Source organism: Vulpes lagopus, chromosome 1, assembly GCF_018345385.1.
Source record: "Vulpes lagopus strain Blue_001 chromosome 1, ASM1834538v1, whole genome shotgun sequence".
NCBI classification, from domain to species: Eukaryota; Metazoa; Chordata; class Mammalia; order Carnivora; family Canidae; genus Vulpes; species Vulpes lagopus.
This window is the reverse complement of record NC_054824.1, coordinates 70445229-70463592: the sequence shown is the minus strand read 5'-3', so window position 1 is coordinate 70463592 and position 18364 is coordinate 70445229. Positions and strand designations below refer to the sequence as shown.

At 50.5% G+C, this 18364-nt stretch overlaps 4 protein-coding genes across 5 annotated transcripts; 3 read left to right on the top strand and 1 right to left on the bottom strand.

Moving 5' to 3' along the window:
• Positions 1 to 106: 106 nt before the first annotated feature.
• Positions 107 to 5857, top strand: RPS18 (ribosomal protein S18). Its single transcript, XM_041768433.1, has 6 exons — positions 107 to 216; positions 645 to 743; positions 5163 to 5249; positions 5330 to 5431; positions 5540 to 5631; positions 5740 to 5857. Exons 1-6 carry the CDS (start codon positions 214 to 216, stop codon positions 5813 to 5815), a joined length of 459 nt encoding a protein of 152 aa, XP_041624367.1. The 5' UTR covers positions 107 to 213; the 3' UTR covers positions 5816 to 5857.
• Positions 5858 to 5975: 118 nt separating this feature from the next.
• B3GALT4 (beta-1,3-galactosyltransferase 4) lies at positions 5976 to 8191 on the top strand. Its single transcript, XM_041768376.1, has 2 exons — positions 5976 to 6587; positions 6727 to 8191. Exon 2 carries the CDS (start codon positions 6750 to 6752, stop codon positions 7899 to 7901), a length of 1152 nt encoding a protein of 383 aa, XP_041624310.1. The 5' UTR covers positions 5976 to 6587; positions 6727 to 6749; the 3' UTR covers positions 7902 to 8191.
• Positions 8192 to 8466: 275 nt separating this feature from the next.
• Positions 8467 to 16234, bottom strand: WDR46 (WD repeat domain 46). The gene is made up of 15 exons (XM_041768338.1): positions 16042 to 16234; positions 15726 to 15938; positions 15537 to 15617; positions 15285 to 15397; positions 15073 to 15160; positions 14882 to 14943; positions 14520 to 14624; positions 14282 to 14432; positions 14029 to 14164; positions 13736 to 13835; positions 9616 to 9929; positions 9373 to 9467; positions 9117 to 9212; positions 8850 to 8963; positions 8467 to 8737 (listed from the first exon to the last, which is right to left on the bottom strand). The coding sequence occupies exons 1-15, from the start codon at positions 16108 to 16110 to the stop codon at positions 8636 to 8638; spliced, it is 1839 nt and encodes a 612-aa protein (XP_041624272.1). The 5' UTR covers positions 16111 to 16234; the 3' UTR covers positions 8467 to 8635.
• A 251-nt stretch (positions 16235 to 16485) lies between these two features.
• Positions 16486 to 17784, top strand: PFDN6 (prefoldin subunit 6). Of its 2 annotated transcripts, XM_041768406.1 has the most exons (5): positions 16486 to 16553; positions 16699 to 16836; positions 17088 to 17158; positions 17238 to 17362; positions 17574 to 17784. In XM_041768406.1, the coding sequence occupies exons 2-5, from the start codon at positions 16773 to 16775 to the stop codon at positions 17701 to 17703; spliced, it is 390 nt and encodes a 129-aa protein (XP_041624340.1). In that variant the 5' UTR covers positions 16486 to 16553; positions 16699 to 16772; the 3' UTR covers positions 17704 to 17784. The 2 variants fall into 2 exon arrangements, with proteins under 2 accessions (XP_041624340.1, XP_041624335.1); XM_041768401.1 differs by lacking the exon at positions 16486 to 16553 and having other exon boundaries at positions 16573 to 16836.
• Positions 17785 to 18364: the final 580 nt, after the last annotated feature.

Below are 18364 nucleotides of genomic sequence, written 5' to 3'. Positions count from 1 at the left end.
AAGGACTTTACGAACATGTAAAGAGAGGCCGCACCGGAAGTTGTGGTAAAGAAGAGCGATTCTCATAGTTGAATTAGTTCTGGCACCAGCGGCTTCCGGAAGCGCTTCTGCGTGATCGCTCCGCCTCTTCCGCTGATAGCTATATATGCCTAGTATGTCACTTCCGCTCTCTCTTCCACGGGAGGCCTGCACACCGCTGCAGAGGCCGCTGCCATGGTAAGAGTGGATTTCATGCGGGGATCCGGCGACATCGGAACCGGGACACGGAAAGTCTGCTGTTAGGGAGCAGAAAACGCCCTGTTTTAGGGGTTAGCAACTTTCTGTGTGAATCTTTGGAGCGCACCCCTGGGAAGGAATGACTGAGGACTTCCAGTTCTGTGGAGTAGGCCAGAGGAAGAGTCACTCGAGACCGGCGAAAAGGCTTGGGCGTGAATGGGGACCTGAGGTCTCCGCCTCTCAGTGTACTTTTGGGAACGGGCAGAAGACTTGCCCTCTCCCAGAGGTTGCGTTTTCCCGAGCTTGAACACTTAAGGTTTTGCGAGCAGGACTGAAGGGGGGAGGGTTGTTGCTCCCGGTGTGGCAACCCGGACGTACTGTTTGATGGTGGTTGACGGTGTCCTGTTTCTCCCCCCTATCTCTGCCAGTCTCTAGTGATCCCTGAGAAGTTCCAGCACATTTTGCGAGTACTCAACACCAATATCGATGGGCGGCGGAAAATAGCCTTTGCCATCACAGCAATTAAGGTAAGGTAGGGTAAGGAACGGAGCCTGTAAATGAGACAGGATAGCTGTAAGTGAGGAAGGGTCCAGGAGACCTGTCCCAACCAGATCACCTTAGCTGCTGGGTAAACTAAAGAACGGTTAAAAGAGTGACTAGTCCCCTGGTCTCTTACATCATTTCCACCAAAAGGTAAGTAATGAAAGCCAGAGAAGAGTCGCACATCAAGTCAAGATACTCTGGATGGGGAGTGGGTTCCCTCGGCTTCTAGAATTCAGTAAAATTTTGTTGGAATGTCACCTGTTATCCTGTGAAGTTCATTCTAGGTTTGGTTTCTGCTCCTGCTCCCCACTGTAGAGCATCGTGACAGCTACCCTTCCTGTGATCTACATGCCCTAGAAATTTTGTAATCATACATGGTGGGTAGTCGAAATGCCAACAAACTCCCAAGTGTGAAGAAACCTATAGTTGGGAAGTGGGAGGAGTATCATTACATCGTGAGTAGAGTATTTATTCCAATGTCAGAGGTGAATACAATGCATTTCCCATTTCTACCTCATAGGAACCATCAGTATTTGGCTCATATTATGCGTTAGGTCGCTGAGCATAAGTTTGGGTGTTTTCTTTCACCGACCTAATGAACTGGCCTTCCAGTTGGGGTCATTCCATCGTTTTGTTTTGTTTTTGTTAGTATGTGTAATTGTGGATATGGTTGAATGTGGTTTTGCCAGTGTGTGGATACCATGGGAGCAGGGATAGACAGGTATAGAACTGTGAACAAAACAGGGTAGTCCTATTTTGTTCACAGTTCCCAGCTCCTGGTGCATAATAGGTGCTCATGAAACATTAGAAATGGATCCAGGGATGCTGTAGCCTTGTTTCAAAGAATTTAAAGGAAACCTAAGTATTAGATAACTTGACCAATCAAAGCTATATGTTCTAGCTTTGGTTCATAAGATTCCTCAGATTTCTTTGGTTCTTTTGTTTTATTGCAGGAAGTACAATTTTCACTTGTTCTTAATTGGTAAATAAGATTGCTTTTTTCTGTTTTTTGAAACTAGTAAGGCAATATAAGATATACTAGTACTTTCAAAGATTGCTATGAGGCTTAAATGGGATAGTGAATAGAATAGAATATCTCAGGTCTATGTAGTAGGTTCAGTTCTAGGCAATAAAGTGGGTCAAATATTTTGGTTTCCCGGTGCATATGCAAGTTATATTTACTCTAGTCAGTATTTCAGTGTTGAATGTGTAGTAATGCATTATGTCTTTTAAAAGCACATGCTTTAATTTAAAAATACTTTATTGCTAAAAAATGCATATCACGGGGATCCCTGGGTGGCGCAGTGGTTGGCGCCTGCCTTTGGCCCAGGGCGCGATCCTGGAGACCCGGGATCGAATCCCACATCAGGCTCCCGGTGCATGGAGCCTGCTTCTCCCTCTCCCTCTGCCTATGTCTCTGCCTCTCTCTCTCTCTCTCTCTCTCTGTGACTATCATAAATAAATAAAAATTTAAAAAAATGCATATCACTGTGAGCTTTCAAGGAGCCATGATCACAAGTCACTATAACATAAAATAATTAAAAGGTTTGAAATAACGTGAGAATTACCAGAGTGTGCCATGAGCACATAGTGAGCAAATGCTGTTGGAAAAATGGCACTGAGACTTGACACGGGATTTGCCGCAAGCCTTCAGTTTGTAAACAAAACCAGGGTATCTGCACAGCGTCCTTAAACAAGGTGTGCCTGTATTGAAGATGGTTGCAGTTAATGGGATGCTTGTGTTAAACCCTTTCTCTGTTTCTGAAAATTAATTGGATTTGTATTTACTTTCATTAAATGTCATAGCCTTTGTAATCCACTTAAAACAATTTAATCAAAGGATTTTAAGGTACTTTATGAACTTTGTAATAAGTCTCTTAGGGATCCCAATGCTTATCACTGGGAAAGGTTATCCCTAGAGATAGATTATACAGAGATTATTGCTGATTGTGTGGAGAGCCAGCAAATTGAGGTAGCTCTTCCTCTGATGATAGAACTGAAGCTGGAACAGGAGGGGGTCTTTTTTTTTTTCTTTGTTAAGGATCCAGAAAGGAGGAGGGGTAATACTTGGAAACTGGAACAAAGTGCAGTATGGGGAGCTGGGGATGGGGAGAGATTCCTCAAAAGATGTGGTTAAAGAGTGGTAAGCAAGATTAATTGCCTAGGGAAGGATGAAGAATGGAGTGGAAGTTGACAGTAAGTAGAAGAGAATGAGAGAGAATACAGATTCTGTTAAGATTATTTTATCCTGTGATCCCTTCCTAATTGTTTTGTTTCTACTTGTAGACTTTTCATTCGCTATGGCTATTTAAGGTTGGCTGGTCTTCTGCCCTTCTCTAAATCAGGGTGACACTGCCATCTATGGGTTATTTGGAAACCTGGGAGGAAGAGGTTGGAGTTGGGCATAAGAGAGATGGTCCCCTGAGTATACTTCCCCTTCTGGATGGAGGAAACAGGTGGTCCCCTTGGAAAAGGGATCTAATTTAGAAAGTTGGCAAGTCTGTATCAGTCAGCAAACAATGCTATCAAAAATCTTAGTCACTTAGGGTGGCTCTGTCAGTTAAGCATCTGTCTCTTCATTTTAGCTCAGGTCTTAATCTCAGAGTCAGTGCCTCTCTCCCATTGGGCTCCATGCCCAGCATGGGACTTTTTTTTTTTTTTTTTAAAGTAGTTTACAGCAACTTTTTAAAAACTTTATTATGGAAAAATTAAAACATTTGAAAGTAGAGGGAAGAAAATTAAATTAGCCCCTATGAATATCACCTAGCTAAAAACTTGCAATCTTGTTTCATCTATATTCACTATCATTTAAAAGTAAATCTCAGGGCCACCTGGGTAGCTCAGAGGTTGAGCATCTGCCTTTGGCTTGGGTTCTGATCGCAGAGTGCTGGGATCGAGTCCCACATCCGGTTCCCTGCAGAGAGCCTGGTTCTGTCTCATGAATAAATAAAAGTCTTTTTAAAAGAAAGTCTAAATCTCAGACATACTATTTTATCTATAAACTCTAATGTTGTTTTTGGGTTTCAGGGTTTTGTTTTTAAGATTTGAGAGAGGGTATATGTGTGAGCAGAGGGACAGAGGAAGAAAGAATCCGAATGCTGAAGAAAACCCAGCATGAAGCTCAATCTCAAAATCCTGAGATCATGACCTGAGCTGAAATCACGAGTAGGACACTTAACTGAATAAACTACCCACATGTTCAAGACCTAATCTCTTCTGAATCAACCTGTAATTTGATTTTCTAGGTCACTTTTTTTTTTTTTTTTAAGATTTTTGAGTGGTGGGGAGGGGGAAAAGCAGATTGACCACTGAGCAGGGAGTCCTGCATGGCCCTAATCCTAGGACCATGAGATCATGGACCTGAACTGAAAGGCAGATGCTTAACCAACCCAGGTGTCCCCTAGGTCACTTTTTACACAGAGGAAATATCTCCATTTCTTGAGGCTGCTGAAACAAGTTACCACAGACTTGTTGGTTTAAAACAACAAAAACTACCATAGTTCTGGATGCCAAACATACAAAATCAAAGTGTCAGCAAGGCCATGCTCTTCCGGGAATCCTATGTTCTGGTGGTTGTTACCCAAGGTTATCCCTTGCCGATCCTTTTGTTAGCTGCATCATTTCTCCTATCACATGGCCTTCTTCCACTTTGTGTCCTCTCCTTTTAAAAAGATACCAGATACTGGATTCGGGGCCTGTCATAATCCAGTGTAACCTCACTGTAACTAATTATATTTGCAATGGCCCTATTTCCAATTAAGGTCACATCCTGGGATTCTAGATGGACCTGTTGGGGTAGGTGGGCAGTACTATTCAACCCGGCACATCATTCTTCACAATTCATGTGTGTTTGCTTCATGAGTTCAGGTGGCAAGAAGAACCGGTATTGGTGCTGACAGTGCCACCAGTTTAAGCATTAGTTCCTTTTCAGTTTCATTTGGGCACTTAGTCCCTTTTCCCTGGTCATCTCCGGACACTGACAAAATCAAGTTTGTGATCTTGGAAAACTGTTCATGGTGGCGATGGGGTGATCTGCCCAAAGAATTATGACCTTTACAGACCCAGAGCACCACATCAGTTTTGAGATGGTACCCATCAGTTTTGAGAGCCAAGCCCTTTGTCCTCCACAAGGCAGAGACTAGAAGATACTGTACTGTTCTTAGGTGTTGTTGCAAGTGTCTTTAACAGTCAACATCTGATGGCTATATATGCAGAGCAGTGTGAAAAAAGATTATTTTTTTTTGCCAGACCTACCCCTGAAAAAGTATTTAATCGTTAGATTCTGTATTTAGAAAAGTATCACACTGGGTGGTTGCAGGCCCTACCTTTGTGTCCTCTTTGAATAGTGGGGCTATAAAGGGAACCAAAAATCAGACTCAACCCCAATTCCAAAACCTCCACAGGGTGTGGGGCGAAGATATGCTCATGTGGTATTGAGGAAAGCAGACATCGATCTCACCAAGAGAGCAGGAGAGCTCACCGAGGATGAGGTGAGGAGGGAGGGCGGGTTGGGTTGGGGCCTGCCTTGGAAGGGAAGCCTTCTGTACCTGACTTTTGTCCTGCCTGCCAGGTGGAACGTGTGATCACTATTATGCAGAATCCACGCCAGTATAAGATCCCTGACTGGTTTTTGAACAGACAAAAGGATGTAAAGGATGGAAAGTACAGCCAGGTGTGTATTAAGATGGGAGAGATAAGAGGCAGGCAGGGTGTGTCTAGTCAGAATTTGTTCTAGGACGTCAGAGGATAAAACATTCTTCATCCCCTCTTCCAAATCCAGGTCCTGGCCAATGGTCTGGACAACAAACTTCGTGAAGACCTGGAGAGACTGAAGAAGATTCGAGCCCACAGGGGGCTGCGCCACTTTTGGGGGTGAGTGGGAGTCCCTCCCTCCCCGTAGGCTCCCAGAGCTTTGCCATGCTCTGCCTCCTTCCTTCGCATTGTGTATAACCTGTGACCCTTCTGTCTTCTCGCCTGCAGACTTCGTGTCCGAGGCCAGCACACCAAGACCACAGGGCGCCGTGGTCGCACCGTGGGTGTGTCCAAGAAGAAATAAACCTGTAGGCCTTGTCTGTTAATAAATCGTTTATACACCTAAGGCTTCCTTCTGTGTGTTTCTCTTCTTTCTCCGGGGGGCGGGGGCTATCAAACCGGGCCCTGTGGCTGTTTGTCTTCTTGTGGGGTGGCCTCATTAAGCTGCCCCGGGTCTGGGCTGAAGCAGTGGCATTGCCACTCGCCGCCCTACCTGAAGCGACCCTGTGGCGCCTGCCCACTAACGTTAGAGGTAAATTAAAAATCACTCGACCTTGAGGGTGACCCCAAGCCCGTTTGTAGACAACGGAGGTCCCCAGGGGTTTGCGCAGCGGCGTGGCAGGCGTGTCTACCCTGAGCACTGGATGGCCTGGGGGGTATTTACGGGCCTTAGCCGCCCCTGGCTTTAAAAAAAAAAAAGCGGGCCCGCGGAGGCCGGAAGTCGCGGGCTGCCGGTAGGGATAAAATCCTCCAAATCGCTGACCCGGAAGAGCTGGGCTCCGCGGCCCAGCAAGGGGGCGCGCGTGTGGCTGAAGAGGTTCGCCGCCACCGGGAGGCTGCTCTGCGTCCGCGGAACGCTGCTCCGGACTCCGCTCCCGCCGCCGGTGCTCCGCCTGCCGTACCGCGTCCGCCGCAGCCGCGAAGCTTCGGAGCGGCTTCCGGGAGGCGGGTGTGCGCGCGGCCCCACGCCCTCCCCGGGAGGGAGGCGGGCCCAGCCGCCACCGCGGGCGGGGGAGGGGCGGCCGGCGCTGCAGCGAAATCTCGGAACCGAGCTCGGGCGGCGGGGCCCCGACGAGGTAACCTCCCGCGGTCCTGGCTGTGGCCCCCTCCGGCACCGGTACCCGCCGCGCGCACCAGCCGCCCGCTCCAGCCTAGGCGTAGCCGGTTAAGGACCCGGGGCTTCCTCCCGCTAACCGCCTTCGTGTTTCCCTCCAGGTCACTTCTGATTACCCCACACCATGCCCCTCAGCCTCTTTCGGCGCCTTCTCCTTGCTGCCCTGCTGCTGGTGATTATCTGGACCCTCTTTGGGCCCTCGGGCATCGGGGAGGAGCTGCTGAGCCTCTCTCTGGCCTCCCTGAGCCCGGCTCCCGCCTCCCCGGGGCCGCCCCTGGCCCTGCCCCGCCTCCTGATTCCCAATGAGAAGGCGTGCGGGGGTCCCGGCTCCCCACCCTTCCTGCTCATCCTGGTGTGCACGGCCCCAGAGAACCTGAACCGAAGAAATGCCATTCGGGCTTCGTGGGGCGGGCTGCGCGAGGCCCAAGGGTTCCGGGTGCAGATTCTCTTTCTTTTGGGAGAGCCAAGCTTGTGGCATCCTACCAAGGAACCCCACGACATCGACCTAGTACGGGAGGCAGCGGCCCAGGGGGACATCTTACAGGCGGCCTTCCGGGACTCCTACCGTAACCTTACTCTCAAGACCCTCAGTGGGCTGAACTGGGCAGACAAACACTGTTCTATGGCCCGCTACATCCTCAAGACAGATGATGATGTGTTTGTCAACGTCCCCGAACTGGTATCAGAGCTGATTCGGCGAGGGGGCCGTTGGGAACAATGGGAGAAGGGCAAGGAGCCTCCCAGAGAGGTTAAGGCTGGAGATAAAGAGTGGGAAGAAAGGTCCATCTTGAAGAGCCAGCCAATGCCTCTTCTGTATCTGGGCCGTGTGCACTGGCGGGTGCACCCCTCTCGGACACCAGGGAGCAAGCACCAGATATCGGAGGAGCAGTGGCCTCCCACCTGGGGCCCCTTTCCACCCTATGCCTCTGGCACAGGGTACGTGCTGTCAGCTTCTGCTGTGCAGCTCATCCTAAAAGTGGCCAGCCGGGCACCCCCTCTGCCACTGGAGGATGTCTTTGTGGGGGTGAGCGCCCGACGAGGAGGTCTCACCCCAACCCATTGTGTTAAGCTGGCTGGGGCCACCCACTATCCCTTGGACCGGTGCTGCTATGGGAAATTCCTGCTGACATCCCACAAACTGGACCCCTGGAAGATGCAGGAAGCCTGGAAGCTGGTGGGCGGCTCTGACAGGGAAAGGACTACACCCTTCTGTTCCTGGCTTCAGGAAGTTTTGGGCATCCTGCGATGTCGGGTAATAGCCTGGCTTCATAGCTGAGAGTGCCTGGGGCCATAGTAGAGGAGTGAGGAGCTGAGGGTCGAGCCAGCACACCCACAACCTTCTCTGGCCCAGGCCCAACACAGGGAGCCCTGACTGGCTGCAGCTGATCGGTTTCCTCTATCAAATGCTCCATCTAACACTGAAGATGGAGGGATACAGGAGAAATCCAGGGGCCTGGCCTGCCAGACCTAGTGATGGTCACCAGGAAGAGCAAAACAATGCCGGGATTGTTCTCTCCAGCTATGGCGGGGAAGGGGCACAAGCTCCTCAATAAACTTGTCTGTCTACCTCTTCGAGTGCAGCGTAGTCCTCACCAGGAGTCTAACAACGCAAACCTGGGGAGCCTGGAGGCTGCCAGACCATTCTGGATGGGAAGGACATCTCCAGGGACATGGGAAAGAGGAAGGCCCCTAAGGAACAAGGCTGAGGTCATAGTGACAAGATAGAGGGTGAGGTTGTAAAAGCAGGATACCATGACCCCCTCAGTTCCTAGAGTAGTCCCATGCTGGGCAAAGGGAGGGGAACAGGTCCCCAGGACGATCTACACACATTATCCAAAAAAAACAAAACAAAACTACCTTCTTTAATACCAACCCTGCCCCGGAGCCAGCTGTCTCTCTCCAGCTGAGGAAGGGGCACAGTGCCCTCTCCTTATTCCAAGGAACAGGGTCATTTCCCCACAGGCAATCATGGGGACAGATTGGTGTTCTCAGGCCATCCTGGAGCACGGCTCAGCGTACAAATCTGTCCAGGGCAGATGGCCGGGCCTTCAGGGGCTTGGCTTTCTTCTCTTGCTTCTGTGGCTGTTGCTCAAGGCTCTGCCGGACTTTGTCCTGGGTAGGGAGTGGGGGCAAGATGAGATGTGGCAGGCTGGCAATGGCAGAGGCACTAGCAGGAGGATGCAGCCAGTAGGATGCCTAGCCCATCCCCGCAATGATCATTTACCCGGTGCTCCTTATCCATGACCTTCCTCTTCCTCTTCACCAGGCTTGCTGTCGAGCTGTGGCCCTTCTGCTTTGGCTTTGGCTGGAAGGGAGCCTTGGCTTCAGGGTCGTAGCCCTAAGGGAGGGACAAGGGTGAAACCTAGAACAGCCTCAGAGGCCAGGAACTGTGGCAGCCCCCATCTCCTGTGCCATACTTCTGGGGACACGGCATGGGGGAGGGAAGTTGTAGAAGTGAGAAAGGCTTGAGCACCAGGGCCTTGCTCCATACCAGTCTCTCTATCCGCTCCTTCTTTTCTTGCTCCAAAGAGATGACATCAACCTCTGCCAGGGCTCTTGGATCCAGACAAATGAGCTCTGCAGGCACCTGAGGTGTCACAAAGGGACAAGAACAGGTCAAGAACCATAAGAGAGTGACCCAAAGAAGGACAGAGGCCAGGGCGCTGCTGAATCCCATTCTTCCCAAGACTTGGGACATGGGAAGCTTTCCCCAACCCCAGCCCAAACCACACACAGCACAGGCTCACCTTCTCCAGCAGGGCCTTCACCTCCCACTCCTGGCGCTGCTTCTGGCTCCTGTAAGGGTTATTCTCCAGGCCATCAAAGTTGGGCTCAGCAGCCCCTGGAGGAAGGGAGAAGCATGGAGCCATAAAAAGAACCCAGTCCAGCAGCTCCAGCTCCACCAAGCCCTTTGCTCTTGGCTGTCTTGAGCAAACCCAAACTTCCATCCAGAGTTCATCCACGTGGATCCCATCTCCTAGCCTACTCACCAGGGACCAGCATGCTGGTGATGCCCCCACTGTGCCCCAGCCCCAGCACATCTTCAAAGGGGCAGAAATGAAGACCATGCACGTGGCCTGAGAGCCGATGGGTGAGGTAAGGCTGCTCCAGGGACGGGGGGCTGGCCATGCCCTGCCCCATCCATATGTTGACCACATCACTCATGCCCGCAGCCAGCAGTCCCCGCTGAGAAAAGGCCAGGTGCCCCGCTCCCAGGGGCAGGGTCCGAGCACTCAGAGGCTGGAACATCCCTCGGAGGTCAAAGATCTTCAGCTGGTGGTCCAGGCCAGAGGTGGCCATGTACCTGGCAGAAAAGAGGTCAATTAATCTGTCGTGTGGGCTTACTGAGCAGGGCTATGGCCAAGTGCGGGCATGAAGTCTTGTTGGGGAAAAACAACTTTTATTTCCCTTTTACAGATGGGGAAACAAGCTCAGCGAAAGGAGACTAGGGTGAATGGTATGGTAGAGCTGGAATTCACGTCAGGCTAGAATTCAAGACCCTTCTGTCTGTCCTCTTGACCAAAGTTTACGGTGCACAGGCCCATCTATACCAAAACATGACGTTCTAGCACACACACAGTGCAGTGGCTCAGCAAAGAGAAGGATTGACAACAGTGGTCAGGGAGGACTTCGTAATAAAACTGGGATTAGAGCTGTTCTAGCTCATTCTCAAGAAAACCAAGAAACACATACAGCAGGTAAAATGAACATCAGAGTGTGGAGGTGGTGAGATGGAAGCAGAGGTCTGCTTTCAGGACTGGAGGGACATGTGGTCAGGAGGATGACAAGGAGACAGATTCAGGGGGCTCTTTAAACTGAGACTGAAGACCCAACCCTGAGTCATCAACACTACTCTCTGGCATTGAGACCATAAGCCGAAGACTGCAAGGACCTGAGAGAAGCTGAGGAAGCAATGACATAACGTGCTGGAGGATCCTGCCCCACCCTGTGTCTCCCCAGAAGAAGGAAAGGCACAGAGGTTTTGTCTGTTTTCAGAGGTTAGGAGTTTCTATGTTCAAGTTGTTCCTCAGAGAGGGAGGCCGACGGAAGACCAGGCAGGCCAGGGGATATAAGTTTGCCAATAGGCCATGGACTCTCTTCTTAGCTTTGGCTGGGAAACCCAGAAGAGGGGACTGAAGGGCTCCTACAAGAGGGACTAACCCTGTGATGGGGCTGAAGAGAGGCCCAGCTGGATATGACTCCAGACACGACAAGACGATCAGGACCCCAGCTCCAACAGATGGAAAGACATCAGTGCTAACCAGGAATTACTGACCGCTCCCGAGACACGGGGTCATACCTTTCATTCAACCCACAACACAAGGGCACATGCTAGTTTCTCTCCGCACACATACCCACCTTTGGGATCCCCTGCACAAATACCACCAGCCCATTAGCCAGGAGATATCCAGGCTACACTACCACACTTCTAAACTGGCAGACAACAATTTGGCTCTGAGAATCCAACCCAATCCTAATGCAAGCTCCCAGAATGCCTCGTAAGGCAGACAGTAAGCCTCATCTCTGGAGCCCCTGTGGCTTGTCTGAGGCACTCCTGAGGAGGGCCAGAGATAAGAAGAGGTGGGCTCAAGATCAAGGATCAGAGCTGTTCTCAAGGTGTTGACCAAATCTCAGGGAACTTAAGGGATGAGGCCTTGGGCACAGCAGTACCTGACCACAGCAGCCCAGAGGGAAGGCAAACCACAGCTTAGATTCAGTGGCCCACAGAAGGCACTCTCCTAAAGCCAGGTTGGCAAAAATATAGAATAAAAATGGTTGAAGCAAATCACTTGTCTCCAAAGATACAACAATTGTGGAGGACAAAGAGGGTCTGAGCATGTGGAAGGTTTTCATAAAACCCGACTTTTTTTTTTCTAAGATCTTATTTATTTATTCACGAGAGACACACAGAGAGAGATAGAGGCAGAGACACAGGCAGAGGGAGAAGCAGGCTCCATGCAGGGAGCCTGATGTGGGACTCGATCCTGGGTCTCTAGGATCACACCGGGGCTGAAGGCGGCGCCAAACCACTGAGCTACCAGGGTTGCCCAAAACCAGACTTTCTTTAAAACCTTTCCTGACTTTAAGACTACTTAAAAATAAAGTTACATAGTTTATACTTCATGTAGAAGATTCCGGTGCAGCAGTGTAAAAGGAGGTAAGTAGCTTGTGGGAAAGTCAGCCTAGGCCACACCTCGAGGAAGAAGAACCAGAGTCTGGAAAGTGGCTGTGAGCATTGTGGGTGTTCACAGGAGACAGCAAGGATGGAGAGAAATAGACCTTGGAGGGACTCTCGGGAGGAAAGCAGCCAAGACTTCATGGGTCACAGGCAGTAATGAAGTTCTGTCACCAAAGCAAGGAGCAGAACCTGGGCACTCAGAAAGCACCCAGATAGCCGAAGACTATAAGGCTATGTAGCCAGGTGACAGGAAGTCAAATTCTAGGTGACAGGAAAATACAGCAAAAAGAGAGCTAGCAAGGAGGAATCTGCGAGTGGGCTGACCCACTGTGACCATCCTGTGTCCAGGATGGACACATTAAGTCTGGTGTGACAAGTGACAAAAGACAACTCAGCAGAAACTAAATACACCTCCTGGCTAATTATTTCCGTAAACTACAGTTCCCGTCTCTGTTCATAACGTGGAATACCACACCATGGCAAGTTCCATGGCCCCTTCATCCCTGTAGCCCTCAGAACTGCAGCAGAGCCCAGCCCACAGCAGGTCCTCATATGTGAGTGCCTGACAGGGGTATTAAAGGAACACCAACTAATCCCATCAGAGAGAACTTGTGTGGAACAGTGTACTAGGTATACACATACATACATACACACACATGCATGTGCACACACACCTCACACAGCCCAGCGGGGCACCTGCAAACTCCCGAAGAGTAGAGATTCAGAGCAGGCCCACCACTCCTACCCCTCACATCACCAGCCAGGCCTAAAGAGAATGATCACTTCTGATACCAATGGTGAAACCCAGTGCTCCATGCTCCCTGGGCACCATGCCTTAACTCGTGTTAATGTCTAGGTCTCCAGGGCTTGGGACCTACAGCCCATATGCCAGATCCAGCCCACCACCTACTTCTGGACGGCCCTCAAGCTCCAAATGGTTTGGACATTTTTTTAAGTGCCCGGAAAAAATTCAAAAATATTTTGAAATAGGCGAAAATTATATAGGAGATTCAAATTTCAGTGGCCACAGAGGAAGTTTTATTGGAGCACGATCACACTCATTCATTGGCTTCTTCTGTGGCTGCTTTGTACAACAGCCCGGGAGAGCAGTCAAGACCCAACATCACGTATGGCATGTCATCTCTTTACACCACTGTGGGTGCACTACAACTCAGTGACATGGTTACAACTTGACAGTGTTTCATGTGCCACCTATCTCATCGTTTGTGTGAAAGATGTTTTCAAAGACTAAGTAAAATCTCTCCACAGACTGACATTAACAGATAAACATTTGCAACTGAGTTTGCTGATTTAGAACACTAACTATGAACCTCAACTGAGCAAAATGTTACCCTCAAAAAGAGAAATCCAATTCTTCCCATTAGTAGACCTGTATTATAAAAATAGTTACCTGTACTTGGTAACTATTATATTTTGAATTTCATCACTTAAAAATTCGTGATGCTTTCTCATTACTTAAGTACCTATATAACACACTCGAATTTGCCTCTTGGCCAGCAAAACCTAAAATCTTTACTACTTGGCTCTTTATAGAAAAAGCTTTCTACCTTTGAGCTAGATACTCATCCATACTCTTGGGGTAAGGAAAGCATGTAGCACACAGAGGTTCTGGAATGTGCCCACACTTACATGGCCAATCAGTGGCTACCATCACGATTTATTTACTTTATTACTATTTTTTTAAGTAGGCTCCACCAACACAGGCTTTGAACTTACCACCCTGAAACCAAGACCTGAACTAAGATCAAGAGTCATACACTTAACCAACTGAGCCATCTGGGCTACCCAACCAGGATTTACAACCTAGACAGCCTGACTGTGAGTCTGTGCTCCTAAAGGTACACTGCCTTCTATACCTTTCTACCCAGCTGTAATGTTCTCAGTACCTCAGGACCAAACATGTGACTTACGTGCCTGTAGAATCTACTGCCACAGCCCGGACTCCACCCCGATGACAGAGAATCTTTGCCAGTGGCTCCTTCATGGCTGGACTCCATAAGGACACAGTACCTAGATGTCAGGGGAGAGGAGCCAAAGTCACTAACAGGCACTGAGGTGATTACCTCTGGGAAAGACAGGGTCTCAAGACCAAGAGGTAACGAGAGGGAGGAATAGGGGCTACTTGAAGGAACGTGCAAAGTACAAACAAGGAAGCAAAGCAGGTCAGGATGGTCAAAGAGTCAAAGCTCAGCTAGAGACCAACCATTGCTGTGTCCGAGATGGATGACAGCATTGTAAGGGTTCTTAGTCATGACATCCAGCCGCCCAGCCCGAGCATTCAGAGCTGCCACGATCTTTCCCACTGACACATCCAGGTAGGTCAGAAACCCTGTCTCTGACTGAGAGAGCAAGAAAGAATGAGTCCTGATTGCCCTCCATCCTTCTACTGGGATCCCAGAGAAGAAACAGTCTTCTCATGGGCTGCCACCCAGTCTCTTCTCTCCAGAGGCACTCACAGCCGTGGCCAGGAGGAAATGGAAAGGCAAGAACTCCAGCCGTGTGACTCGGTCACAGCGGCGGATACAGTGGAGCTCGATGCCCTGGTTGTCATAGATGTGAAGCCAGCGATTCTGAGCGACAGCAAACAGTGCCTCTGAATGCAAAAACCTGGAAGGAGGGGAAGAGTGGTTACGAGGGAAAGAGGGTCAAGGGACTGTCATTCAGTCAGGAAGGAGATGCCCCACCCCCACTGACCGGATGTCCCGCACTGCCTCCATGACGTTGATCTCACACATGAGCCTCTTTGTTACCCAGTCAAGGGTGGCCACATGACCCCGGTGCCCTCCAAAAGCCAGGTGTCTGTTGGAGGTGGGGGACAGGCAGCGTGTCAATACAGGAAAGTACCCTGACTCAGACCATGAGGTCTTGCCCCCACCGGCCCCGCCTCTCCAGATAAGGAGATGCTTTACATGCTCACCCTCATATGCAAACAAATCACAGAACCATCCCCACGTCATCAGCCTAAACATATACCGTATGGCTGAGGTGAGTGTGGCTGAAATGATTAAGGAGATGAACCACATCCTAGTTCAAGAGTCACTGATATCCAATCTTACCTCCCAACTGGGGAGTAATTCAGTCTGTAGGGTCCAAACTGCCTCAAGTTTAAATCAAAATGCTGAGAGAAGGAAAAGTGAAAAAAAAAAAATCACGGAAGAATGGGCTCCTCTTGGTAATTCCCACCTCTAGTTCCCACTTCTATCTTGCTCTGTGCCACCAGTGGCCCCTTTTCCAACCTCAGACTCACCTTGGCTGCACTTGCAATATCCACAGCCTCCACAATCTCAGCCTGGCGTATCTTTGCTGTGTCCTCCCCATCCTCCCCTTCCAGAAACCTAAGAGTGAGCACTAGGGTTGCGGTAAAACTTACAAATACATGGTGGGTGTACCAACGTAAAAATGAGAACGAGAAGCCCCATCAAGCAGGGCATGGGGAGGTCCACATTAGGATCCACTTACCCAGGTTCCTCAGCAAGGAGCAGTTCAGAACGAGCAGCTTTAATACTTATTTCTTCTTCCTCAGCTTCAGCCACCTCTAGTCGGCTTCGTGTTTTCGACTTCGAATGTGGCAGCTATACCAGCGTTGGCAGGAGAGCAATGAAAAAAGAACCAGGTGTTATGTGCCAGGAGAGTCACACAGTTCCTCTTCATCCAACTCACTCATATGCTCTCCCAGGCTGCAATCCCTCCTCACTCCCAGCTGGTCCTCACCTTTTTGGATTTGTCAATGCGACGGAACTTGCGAGCCACTTCCTCAGGGACGGGAGCAGGGCCTGGAAATGGATCCTGGGCCTGGGGAAGGAGGAAGCAATTAGCAGACAGGTTAGGGTTGACCTCAACCATCGCACCTGTAAAGTACAAGGCAACTTGCCCCACCACCTTATCAGGTCCCAGGCTCACCCCGGACAAATTTCTCTGAGGCTCAAGATTTCTCTGTTCTCGAGGTTTCTTCGGGCACTGAGGCTTCCCGGGGATCCGAGACTTTTTTGGGATGTTAATGTTCTTTGGCCTCTGGGGGCGGAGCTCTCGATTCCTTTTCTTGTTACGAGGGGGCCCTGGAGAGGCTCCGGCAGCGGTCAGAGTGGCTTCCTCCTCCCAGTACCTCCGCGGTTTCTACAGGCAGATCACAAGTTCTAACACTCCATAGCCCTCGCCGCCCCCCCCCCCCGGGACCCCGCAGCTAAAAATTTCCCTTCCACCCTGGCGAGGTCTCTACCTTCTTCTTGGTCTGAAGTCTGGCCTTCTTGGGCTCGACATCTCTGCCCGGTTTGGAGGCTGTTTCCATCTAGCCCACCGGAACGACGACCCACGTGCAAACTTCTCTCAGCTGTCCACAGACCGCTCGGAAACTCCCGGAAGCCCGCCGGCCCTCGTCCAATCAGTGCCTACCAGGTCTGAAGCCGTCTGAGCGCCATCTTGAATGAGGGCCCACTGTCTCTCGAGGGGCGGGGCAGGTCTTGGCTCCGCAATCCCGAGCAGCCGCTTATGCCCGAGTAATGAAAGAAAGGTAGTCTGGGGCTGGGGACAAAGTAACGGTGCAGTTTCTCTTTCCAGCTCCGTTTCCCTGTCTTGCCTAAAACCTCCCGAGTCCAGTTTTCTGGGGGGAACACCGTTCACTAAATGTGCCAAAACTACAGTTCCCGGCATGCGTCAGAAGACAGCTTCCGGCGCCTCATTTTCCCAGCATTCTTTGTTTACTTCCAGGTTTAGTAATAGTGAAGCGAGAACGTGAGTATGCCTGGGTTACGGTTGAGGGGCTTGGGGTCTTGCTGCGCCCGCCACCTCCTGGGGCCTGCGTGGAGGGCTCTCTGGGACGAGGAGAGGCTGTGGTGCCCTGGGAGGCTGCCTCGCAAGAGTGCTGTCCTTTCCGCAGGCCGGGCCAGAAAGGGGAGTTTAGGTACCTCCCAGAGTGAGACCCAGCGCCCGCTCCCACTCCCCGTCCCCGCCATGGCTGAGCTAATCCAGAAGAAGCTACAGGGAGAAGTGGAGAAATATCAGCAGCTACAGAAGGGTAAGGGAGCAGCGTCGGCGCGGCCTCGCCCCAGACCCTTCACTTACAGCCCAAAGCCAAACCAAGATAATATCTTGTGCCCCACTAGAGGCCCCGCGTGCAGCTCCTTCCCCATCTCGGAGCTCGGTCCCCACCCACTGACCTGTTGCCGCCTCCTTGTCTACTTCCTCAGCTCCGTTTTCTTCTCACCAGGATTGGGGTCAGGCGGCACATTTGATGCGTTTAATCAACCCTTTCTTCCTAACCCCCAGACTTGAGTAAATCCATGTCGGGGAGACAGAAGCTTGAGGCGCAGCTAACAGAAAATAATATCGTGAAGGAGGTGAGAGAGGGATATGCCGGGCCAGAAGGGACCTGTCCTGGAAGTGATTCTGACCTTGTATGTCCCATCCCTCCATCAGGAGCTGGCCCTGCTAGATGGATCCAACGTGGTCTTTAAACTTCTGGGCCCTGTGCTGGTCAAACAGGAGCTGGGAGAGGCTCGTGCCACAGTGGGGAAGAGGCTGGACTATATCACAGCTGAAATGTGAGTCTTTGTTCTGACACCCTGCAAGGCACCGGACACCCCCAGCGTAGAATGTCGAGGAGGAACCGTTGGAGTAGTTCCAGGGTAGCCCTGTCTGACCTGCTTCCTCAAACCCTCGACGGAGAGTCCAGGGGGGAGTCCAACCCGTCAGCACCCTTAAGAGTAAATCTCATCAATTTCTCATTTGCTTGTCTCTCTTGCCTCTCTTCAGTAAGCGATACGAATCCCAGCTCCGGGACCTTGAGCGGCAGTCAGAGCAACAGAGGGAGACCCTGGCTCAGCTGCAGCAGGAGTTCCAGAGGGCCCAGGCAGCCAAGGCAGGGGGTTCTGGGAAGGCCTGACCCCATGGGGGGAGGGGCGGGAAGGGAATGAGGCAGCTCAAGGGTCTATGCTGTAGCTAATAAAATGTGAAAACCCCTGGCTGTTTTCTGACCAGCCACTTCCTGTCATGATGGTCTCTTCCTTGGGCCCCTTCAACTTTATATATATGCCACCTGCATTACTCTGTTCGGTCCCAGTTCTCGTGACTGGAATTGCCACAGAGTAATCCTCCTTTCTTCACTGAGACTAAAATCTGAAACGTTTCACACCTACTTGCCTATATACACTACGCTTGCCTTGGTTGGCATGCCCCTTAGGAAACATGAGAAGAGCATTTACCACACAACGATCATTGGGAAGGCCAGTTTAACTACAGAGCTCATGGTAATCTAAACTGAGACCCTAGGGTGAAATGTGGTGACCCTCTTGCTTATGCTTTCTTGTCATCCTCCAGAAAGCCCCAGCATCTTAGTCTCGTTCTAGAATTTGTTTGAATGAAGCTTAGGCTGATTTAAAATCCCAGCATGGAACACTTTGTGATGTTGTAAGGCCCTCAAGTTTATACATTATCCACAAAGTCATTCTTCCATTCCTTTGTCCTAAAATTGTTTCTTACAAATTTCCAACCACGGATTGTTCTTTAATCTGCTCACTTTAATTGGTGACTGGTACTTGCTATGG

What these genes read in the sequence shown, in the direction of transcription:
- WDR46 (XM_041768338.1), bottom strand. Translation starts at nt 16,110, where the DNA reads ATGGAAACAGCCTCCAAACCGGGCAGAGATGTCGAGCCCAAGAAGGCC. An exon ending in GCATTGACAAATCCAAAAAG is followed by an intron (nt 15,398 to 15,536) that starts GTGAGGACCAGC and finishes ACGCTGGTATAG; the next exon opens with CTGCCACATTCGAAGTCGAA. An exon ending in TCATGGATAAGGAGCACCGG is followed by an intron (nt 8,738 to 8,849) that starts GTAAATGATCAT and finishes CTCCCTACCCAG; the next exon opens with GACAAAGTCCGGCAGAGCCT.
- PFDN6 (XM_041768406.1), top strand. Translation starts at nt 16,773, where the DNA reads ATGGCTGAGCTAATCCAGAAGAAGCTACAGGGAGAAGTGGAGAAATAT. An exon ending in AAAATAATATCGTGAAGGAG is followed by an intron (nt 17,159 to 17,237) that starts GTGAGAGAGGGA and finishes TCCCTCCATCAG; the next exon opens with GAGCTGGCCCTGCTAGATGG. An exon ending in GACTATATCACAGCTGAAAT is followed by an intron (nt 17,363 to 17,573) that starts GTGAGTCTTTGT and finishes GCCTCTCTTCAG; the next exon opens with TAAGCGATACGAATCCCAGC.
- B3GALT4 (XM_041768376.1), top strand. Translation starts at nt 6,750, where the DNA reads ATGCCCCTCAGCCTCTTTCGGCGCCTTCTCCTTGCTGCCCTGCTGCTG.
- RPS18 (XM_041768433.1), top strand. An exon ending in TTGCCATCACAGCAATTAAG is followed by an intron (nt 744 to 5,162) that starts GTAAGGTAGGGT and finishes AAACCTCCACAG; the next exon opens with GGTGTGGGGCGAAGATATGC. An exon ending in GGGCTGCGCCACTTTTGGGG is followed by an intron (nt 5,632 to 5,739) that starts GTGAGTGGGAGT and finishes TCTCGCCTGCAG; the next exon opens with ACTTCGTGTCCGAGGCCAGC.